The 9,411-nt window shown below is 35.2% G+C and overlaps 2 protein-coding genes across 2 annotated transcripts; both read left to right on the top strand.

Annotated features, from left to right (window-relative positions):
* Positions 1-351: 351 nt before the first annotated feature.
* Positions 352-2,727, top strand: LOC113316547 (metalloendoproteinase 1-like). The gene is made up of 4 exons (XM_026564707.1): positions 352-495; positions 526-704; positions 800-1,026; positions 2,510-2,727. The coding sequence occupies exons 1-4, from the start codon at positions 352-354 to the stop codon at positions 2,725-2,727; spliced, it is 768 nt and encodes a 255-aa protein (XP_026420492.1).
* Positions 2,728-7,637: 4,910 nt separating this feature from the next.
* On the top strand, positions 7,638-8,719 carry LOC113317187 (metalloendoproteinase 5-MMP-like). Its single transcript, XM_026565317.1, has one exon. It carries the CDS (start codon positions 7,691-7,693, stop codon positions 8,654-8,656), a length of 966 nt encoding a protein of 321 aa, XP_026421102.1. The 5' UTR covers positions 7,638-7,690; the 3' UTR covers positions 8,657-8,719.
* The last annotated feature ends 692 nt before the right edge of the window (positions 8,720-9,411 follow it).

Here is a 9,411-nt window from a genome sequence, read left to right as displayed (position 1 = left end):
ACCATTCCAATATCCTAGAGTAGGAAAATTTTAACCTTAAAGAAGAATATATTTAAATAATATTATAAAAATTCAATGATAATAACTAGCATCAATTGGAGATCTCATACCTTGTATAAGCCTTGGTTTTAAGAGTTGGCTTATATATATGTGATGCACCTTGTCTTCCTGTTCCATGAGCATTCTAAGATTACTAATCGATCACACAACCATAACCCAAAACTCCTCCATATTGACAAGTTATAGTAATACATACTTCCTGTAATAATGCTTATGCTCATAATGAAGAGTCCTATATAGAATTTTTTTTTTCATCTGGTATTTTTCTTTCTTATTATCTTCCTCCTAGCCATGCTCCCGACCCCAACTTTATCCAGAAAAGAACCGAAACCTGCTTTATCTTTAAAACATCTAGAGGGTTCTCGTAAAGGTCAGACCGTAAAAGGTTTGCATGAAATCAAAAATTATCTCGAAAGATTTGGGTATGCTAATGTGGTGGCTAATATTAGTAATTATCATCGGGAGCATGAAAACAATGATGAGTTCGATGATGTTTTAGAGTCAGAGATCAAGGCTTATCAACTGAATTACAATTTGGAAGTCACTGGAATGTTAGACACTCAAACTCTACAACAAATGATGTTGCCTAGATGTGGAGTGCCAGATATCGATGAGAATGGGAAAAGTTCCATGAAATGGAATCAGTATAATGGAGGACGCGGGAACGTAACTTCAAGTTTTTTAATGGGAAACGTAAATGGCCACCTTCCAAACATAACCTTACTTACAAATTCACCAGCGATGGCTCTCTAACTAACATAGATTATGGGAACCTAAGTTCTGTTTGTGCACGAGCTTTTGCAACATGGGCAGCTGTGATTCCTTTTCACTTCAAGGAGGTTGGTGGAGTTGAACATGCTGATATCTATATTGGCTTTCGAACAGGTGATCATGGTGATGGTAAACCCTTCGATGGACCGTTGAATATCTGGGCTCATGCTTTTGCACCAACAGATGGAAGACTACATTAGAACGATTTTTCGGGGACCGTGGTTTTATTTTGGGTAAAGACATTAGAAGTAAATCTAGGTCACCCCTTATCTAGATATTTATATTAATACCTAAATTATCCTCCTGATTAATTTTGGGTGATGATTAGTTAGTGTTAATAATAGTTAGTGTAATGATCAGTGAGATGATTAAGTTAAAGATAATTAATGAGAGTAAAGTTAGAGAAAATGAAGAAGGAAAACATGAAAAACGATGGATTTTACCAACCACAACCGGAAGAAGGGTATTTGGGTACCCAGGTAAGCTTCAAACTTAGATAATGTTGGTTGAATTGCTCCAAACTTTCAAAAAAAATGAAATTTTTTATGTGTATTTGGGCCAGTTCGGTTACCATATGTCAAGAACATGTAACCGAACACACCTGAAAGTGTAGTTCGGTTACGTTTTCCAAACACGCAGGTTACCGAACTCGCTCGTTAATGGAGGTTTTGGTCGTACAGTGTAATGTTCGGTTACCTAGGATAAAATGACAAGTAACCGAACTTTGAACTTAACAATTTATTTGGGTACATCTTGTGTGTTCGGTTAGTTCGCAAACTTCAACGCAACCAAGTTCCAAACCGAACTGCAGGTTAAAAGTAACCTAGTGTTAGAAGTTCGGTTGGTTCGCAAACTTCAACATGTTTTGCGAATCAACCGAACTGGGCTTATATATGCATATATGCAATTAAGCAAACGTTCGGTTACTACGAAATTTATTTCTTGGCGAATTAGGTAGAGTTCGGTTACGAAGTTTAAAAGGTAGAGTTCGGTTACAAAGAAAATTTAACATTTTTGCGAACGAACCGAACTTGTGGACTTCTCATTATTTTCGTAAACTAAAGTTCAGTGATATCTTTATTTTGCGAAGGAACCGAACTTATGGACTTGTGTTGTTCTAATACAAGGAGTTCGTTTAAAAGTATTTTTTTGCGAATCAACCAAACTCTGAGTTCGGTTAAGAAAAAATTAATTCTTGATAACCGAACTTTTCTCTGAAAAAAAATCCTCCATTAAACCTCTCTACAACTTCCATTTTCAACTCATTTTAATGATTAATTCTCATTTATTCAACCAAAAACGAATGACAAGTAATGGGTTTGTGAGAATATCTTTGTTAATGTTTTAAATTAAGCTATATATATATAGTGGTGGTGGTGGTAATCGGTGGTTGGTGGTGGTGATAATCGGCGGTGGTGGTGGTGGTAATCCGTGGTTGGTGATGGTGATAATCGGAGGTGGTGGTGGTGGTAATCGGCGATGGTGGGAGGTGGTGATGGGAGGAGGTGGTGGTTATATATATATATAGGTGGTTATTGGTTGGTTTTAAATTAAATTAGGTTAAGGGTAGGTTAGTCATTTTAATGCTTTGTGACACCCTTATAACTATAGGGTAGGTGGCGTAATAGAACCATGATCCCAAAAAAAAAACCATGATCCCCACAAAAATCGTTCCTACATTATGACGCAACTGAGAATTGGGGTACTGGCCCAGCATCAGATGAGATTGATTTAGAATCAATTACTGTTCATGAAATTGGACATATTTTAGGGTTGGAACATAGTTCTGATGGGAGTGCTGTCATGTTTCCGCATATCGGACTAGGGGTGGCTAAGAGGCAACTAGGCTCGGACGATATTATCGGTGTTAAAACTTTGTATGGGCTAATTGGCTGAGTTGGATGCTCTCTAACTATGTATGCTTAAACTTTATGAATATTTATTTCTTGCATTGGAATAATTTAAATAATAAAAAGAAGGAAAAAAGAGATGTTAAGGAATATTGATTTCTAGAAATATCATAGCTGTATTTTCCTTCAATATAATGATTCCAATCAATGAGCACAATATCTGCTGGTTTTCCTTTTTTGGGTCATATACTGTTTAAACATAGGTTGCTTCTCCTAAATATGTATTTTCCTTTTTGTCAGCAAAAATAATATTGATTAAAAAACTCTGCAAAAGGGCAGAGGCTGAAGAATTGCAACAAACTAACAAACCAAAGCAGAATGATGTCCAGAGGACCCAAATTAAAGGACAAGAGGAAGGAAACACATTTGAGAGGGTCAAAGAATTTGGCCCTCCAGTTTACAGTAATATCATTAGAGGTAACGTTATGAGTGCAATTCTTATGGGTTCGACATATTTTTAATTTTTTCATTTTGATTCCACTAAGGACTCAACAAAAGAGGAAAATTGAATGGAAGACGGAAAAACTTAATGGTTTGCCCATTGAGGTTATTGATCATGCGTGCGTCTTTTCTCAAACCACACGGATCATCAGCTGCCGTCAACTGTCCGTTTTAACCTTAACAACTACAAATCCAATCGTCAACGGCTCTCTTTGAGTTTCCTATAAATGCGATTCATTTGAACTCAAAATTTACACCCTTACGTCTAAATATCACTCGAAAATCATTTGAAATGTATTCCAGTGTCTCTCAGAGTTCGCGGTCTAAAATATACTCTTGAAGAGGATTTAACCATTTGTAGAGCCTATGTTCTTCAAACAAATGATATTATCAATGATAATTAAGGCGTGTCAATTCATACTTTATGGAGAAATGTTTTAGATTATTCATCATAGAAACAGGAAACCTGTTTAATTGTGAGGCTGAAGGGTTGTCGCATCGTTTTAGTATAATTAGTCGGGAAATATCGCAATTCCTAGGTCTACTAGTGCACAATCACCGTAGTAAATTGAATGGTAAAGGCGTGGATAAAGTGGAACCAAGAACAGTAGCGATGTGGGGAGTATCTCACCGCAGATCTTCAGCCTACCAAGCATGTTTCAACATACTTAGAGAGTTCAACAGATTCAACCCCTTTATCGTCCTAGATTCTCCGCTACCGGGGCAATTGAATGAGAACGTTAATTGACGGTTATATAGTAAATTTTTTTTAATATTTTGTATTTTTTTAATCTATTGTAGTTGCTTCAATCCAATGTATAATATTCTTTTATTATAAGAGATTATCAATTTAGTTATGATACCAATAGTGTGAGTGCAAAGAAATTTTCATTAATTACATAAACATAACATAACCCAAAATATAAAAAAAAATAGTGAACCAATTGGTTCTTACACTTTAATTAGTATCCTCCACCAAAAAACATGTAGGACATTTCCAGAAAGTGCTTTCCGTATGCATTTTCTTTTGTAGTAGTGTAGAAATGCATAAAAGTTCTGTAACCGGGCTTTGAGCATAGAATGCTTCTCTGTGAACAATGTTTGAATTCGTGATCTCCATCTCCACAGTGCTCGCAGTGTAGTAAATTCTTTTTCTTCGACACATAATATTTGTTTCCCTTTGCTTTTAGAAAACATGGTGGATGGTGTTGGCCGAGAATGATTTCTGTTTGTTGGGTTGAGAATGAAAATTATGGTGTACTTATAAGATTGCAAGAGACGTTATTTTATAGTCGGTGGTAATTTATGTGAGGCGGTCTAGGTGAAGCCGCTCGCTGCTACTTTGACCTCCAACGGATAAATATCCGACAGTTCTAATTTCTTACCCTACAAATTCAATTCTTTCCATCTCCAAATTCACACCTTTAATCTTATTCTTTCTTTCTAAAACTTTTAATTAATATCTCATTCTGTAGAAATATGTTTACTTGATCAAGACATGTCGTACCCATCTTTTGGCGGAACATTTTCATAATGTTCGTTGTAGAAACGAGGGACCCCGGAAACCAAGATGCTGATGGACAACGACCATCAAGCAAAAGATTCACCACTTCAGTGATAGAAGTAAGTAGTTCGTCTGCAATAACTCAACTGACTCACTGAGCGCATCAAGAAGATGTTGAGCATGCAAACCGTCCCTATCACAGGAAGTACCTTTGGGGAAACTTTTAATACGACGAAGAACTAAATCCTTACTAGCAAGAAAAGGATCAACATCAATAGAAGCGGAGGGGATAACAGGTAAAGGTGCAGTTGGGTGTTTGAGATGCAAATTTTACTTATTTGACTCCTTAAAAGGATAAAAATACCAACCATACCATCAAATTTGACCCCATGTAATACACGAAAATTTCCAAAAAAAAAACCCCACCAGTTTCGCTCTAGGATAAAAAAAAAAATCAAGTGGGGTCTACATATCCCACTTGTCTCCTATATTTAGTGGTAAAGTTATTGGGTAACAATACTAATGACATGAGTTGGAAACTCGCCAACACCAAGTTATTTACTAACAAAAAATGGTTAAATGACGAAATTATGTTTTAGGAGAATTTTTTTTAATGAAATTAAGGTTTTGTTTGATACTAGGGAAAAAATAAAATTCCTTGGAGATCATATTCTGTAGATACAGTTTCTAGCGTGGGCAAAAAAAAAAAAACTCCGCATGAAATTTCGTGGAATTGATGGTGGATTTATTTACAGAATTCACGATTTTGAGGATTTATAATCCCATGGGAGTATAAATTCTGTGATTCATGTAAATCCTTATGTGTTTGGTAGCTCATTTAAAATTATTAGGATTCATAAAATTATCTTGTTTTAACTTTCATATACTGTTTGGTGCTACACTCAGAATTTTAAAATTAAAGTTAAAAAAGTGGGTCTATAAATCCCTTGATAAATTTCCCAACAAATCTTAAGGAAGGGATCGGACTTTATATGAAAGATTTGCTGAAAAATTGATTCCCGTAAAAAACGTGATTCTAGGGATTTGGGCAACCAAACATACAAAAGCAAACGTAATTACACTTAATCTCATGGGACCACACTCTTTACTAATGTAAAACATGTAATTTCCATGAAGAAATGGTTAATTCCATGAAATTAGATGTCATTAAACACAAACTAAGAAATCATTCAAAAGATGGACAATAATGAAAACATAAAGTAATTAAAAAAGTTACCATATTCTTAAGAACTGTCTTGTAAAGTAACATGTTATAGGGGCGGAAGGAATTATTAAAGGGGCTGAACCATGATAATAATGTCTATATAGTTGGTTAGGGGGTGTCCAAATGGTATTGTAAATTGTCTAGATTACCCTCCCCATTTTTTAACCTAAATCAAAGCTAAATTGAAAATATGTTTTCTTTCTTCTTCTCCCATCAACCGTAACCTCCATTAAAACTGAAAATTCCATCATCTTCGACGAATCGGCGATTCGAAAATTAATCAAATGTCATGACTTATATGAGGTATGTTTTGAAAAACTGAGTTAGGGTTTAGTTTATTTTGTTCGATTTAAGTTTAATTCTATCAAAAATTAGGGTTTTAGATGAAAATTGAAATTCAAATTTCCGGGTTTGTGCGAGTTACGGTTGATTTTAACTCAATTACGAACCGTAACTGGAGATTTTGATATTGTTACGATTGGTAATAGTTCAATTACCAACCGTATGTTCTTATATCTGAGAATTCTTTTCAGTTACATTTTTTATTTTTCAACTATAAGTGAACTTACGGTTGATGTCGATACCAGAATTACGAACCGTAAATAACCCTGGAACCCAGAGTTCAGAAAGGTCACCAATTATGGTTACCAACCGTAACAGTATTTACGGTTCGTCTCGAGCATTTGGTTACCAACCGTAACTGGTTTTACGATTGGGTTTTCCCCAAATTTAACCAGTTACAGTTGGTAGTTCATCTTTTACGAACCGTAACTATGATTTACGGTTGGTTATGAGCAAAATTCCAACCGTAATTAGCTCTGAAAATGTAAAACAAAATTGATTTTTTTATGTACTTTAGATAACTTTGAGTAACAAAAAACTAGTTGGGACTAATTTAGAAGTATACCTGGTCATTCTCAGACACTGGTTCTTCAGTTTGTTGGTTGATTTCTTCAATTGATTGAGATTGACCTTCACTTTGGGTTAAAACATCTTTACCATCTCTAAATTTTTTTCCTTTTTTTTTTAAACTCTAAAATCTGATTTTGTTTTGATTTAGAGTTAATTGAAGTGAAATTTAATCACCAACACTAAACTAGATTACCAACACTAAACTAAATTATCAACACTAAACTATGTAAGGGTTAATTAGTCATTTTCATTTTTTTTTGGATAAGGGGCACTTGAAATTACCATGTATTGAACTTTTTTGCCCTATTAGGTTCAGCTCCTCTAATAATTCCTTCCGCCCCTACAACAGGTTACCTTGTAAATATCTGACAAAGCAGGAAGCCAACCAATAATTTATCTCTCGCGAATTGGATTCCGCGGGTCATCCCGAAAGTGGGAATGTGAGAGAGGAGGTAGGACCCACACTTAATCCACCCCTACAAACCGCCGAGCCATAAAGGAATTCCATTTTCTTCTGTTGTCGGGACACATCGCGGGACCAGCCCGGGATGAGTGTATCATTACTGCTTTGGGATCAGGGAAGTTTAAAGAATCATTCCAATATTGAGAATTTTTAACCTTAAAAAAGCAGACATATAGATAATGTAATTTAAAAAATAAAGGGAAAGTAAGTTTAAAAATTCAACGATAATAAATAGAATCTGTGGGAATTAATTGGAGATCTCATACCTTATAAGTCTTTGTTATTAAGAGTTCGATTATATATATTTGGTGCAATCTGTCTTATCAATTATCAATCACACAACCACGCTAACCCAAAACTCCACTACCTCTCAATAATTTCTAGTATAAGTATTGCTTGTGCTCATGATGAAGAGTCCTGTATCAACTTTTCTTTTCCATCTGGTATTTGTTTTTCTTATTGTCTTCCTACTAGACTTACTGCCGAACCCAACTTTATCTAGAAAATTACCGCAACCTGCTTTATCTTTAAAACATCTAGAGGGGTCTCGTAAAGGTCAGACCATAAAAGGTTTGCATGAAATCAAAAATTATCTCGAAAGATTTGGGTATGCTAATGTGGTGGCTAATATTAGTAATTATCATCGGGAGCATGAAAACAATGATGAGTTCGATGATGTTTTAGAGTCAGAGATCAAGGCTTATCAACTGAATTACAATTTGGAAGTCACTGGTATGTTAGACACTCAAACTCTACAACAAATGATGTTACCTAGATGCGGAGTGCCAGATATCGATAGAAACGGGAAAAGTTCCATGAAATGGAATCACTATAACGGAGGACGCGGGAACGTAAACTTCAAGTTTTATGGTGGGGGACATAAATGGCCACCTTCCAAATATAACCTTACTTACAAATTCACCACCGATGGCTCTCAAACTAACATAGATTATGAGACCCTAAGTTCTGTTTGTGCACGAGCTTTCGCAACATGGGCAGCTGTGATTCCTTTTCACTTCAAGGAGGTCGGTGTAGTTGAACATGCTGATATCTTTATTGGCTTCCGTACAGGTGCTCATGGTGATGGCATACCGTTTGATGGACCTTTGAAAACGTTGGCTCATGCTTTTGCACCCAAAGATGGAAGACTTCATTTAGACGCAACTGAAAATTGGGGTACTGGCCCAGCATCAGATGAGATCGATTTAGAATCAATTATTGTTCATGAAATTGGACATATTTTAGGGTTGAAACATACTTCTGATAGGGGTGCGATCATGTTTCCGTTTATCGGACTTGGGGTGGCCAAGAGGCAACTAGGCTCAGACGATATTTTAGGTGTTAAAACTTTGTATGGGCTAATTGGCTGAGTTGGATGCTTGTATGCTTAAACTTTATGAATATTTATTTCTTGCATTGAAATAATTTAAATAAAAACAAACAAGGAAAAAAGAGTTGTTAAGGAATATTGATTTCTAGAAATATCATAGCTATAGTTTCCTTCAATATACAGTAGTGTAGGATCAGAATCTCGTAACAATAATGTCTTAGCGAAATTATTAACAACACAACACGACAGTGTCGCAAAACAATTTCAGAAACGACATAATAAACGACATCAACCAAATCATGAGAAAAGTGTGACGATCCTGCGAAAATAAGGAAGTTTGCGAGATTGATATTTGTAAGGTTGCGAGAATGTCGTAAACCATATCCGAAAATAAAGGACAGATTAGCTGTCATCCATTATGTATTTCCTATAAATAGTCATTCAGTTGTAAAGAAAAGGGGAGAGATCTTTTTTGATTGAGAAACAAGTATAGGAGAGAGAAAATCTAGAGCAGTGGTTATTCTTGATTCCTTTATCTTTTCTTGTAAGATTGTTCAAAGATTCATCAATAAAATTAAGATTGTTAATCTAAAATGAGTTGAATGTTAATGAAATCTTGTGAGGGGTGTAATATTGGATTTCCTGCAACTACATAATGGCGCTAGAAACAAGGAGGGGTGATTGAAGATTGAAGATTATTCTAGAAAAAATTGAAGATTAATATTGAGATTTGTGAAGATTTGGAGTGATTGATTATGAATTTTACATAATCTCTTGCAATTCATTAATATTGAA

The sequence above is a fragment of the Papaver somniferum genome, chromosome 10 (genome assembly GCF_003573695.1).
Source record: "Papaver somniferum cultivar HN1 chromosome 10, ASM357369v1, whole genome shotgun sequence".
Classification (NCBI taxonomy): Eukaryota; Viridiplantae; Streptophyta; class Magnoliopsida; order Ranunculales; family Papaveraceae; genus Papaver; species Papaver somniferum.
This window is presented reverse-complemented; position numbering and strand designations above follow the sequence as displayed.

What these genes read in the sequence shown, in the direction of transcription:
- LOC113316547 (XM_026564707.1), top strand. Translation starts at nt 352, where the DNA reads ATGCTCCCGACCCCAACTTTATCCAGAAAAGAACCGAAACCTGCTTTA. An exon ending in AGTTCCATGAAATGGAATCA is followed by an intron (nt 705 to 799) that starts GTATAATGGAGG and finishes CAAATTCACCAG; the next exon opens with CGATGGCTCTCTAACTAACA. An exon ending in ACCAACAGATGGAAGACTAC is followed by an intron (nt 1,027 to 2,509) that starts ATTAGAACGATT and finishes AATCGTTCCTAC; the next exon opens with ATTATGACGCAACTGAGAAT.
- LOC113317187 (XM_026565317.1), top strand. Translation starts at nt 7,691, where the DNA reads ATGATGAAGAGTCCTGTATCAACTTTTCTTTTCCATCTGGTATTTGTT.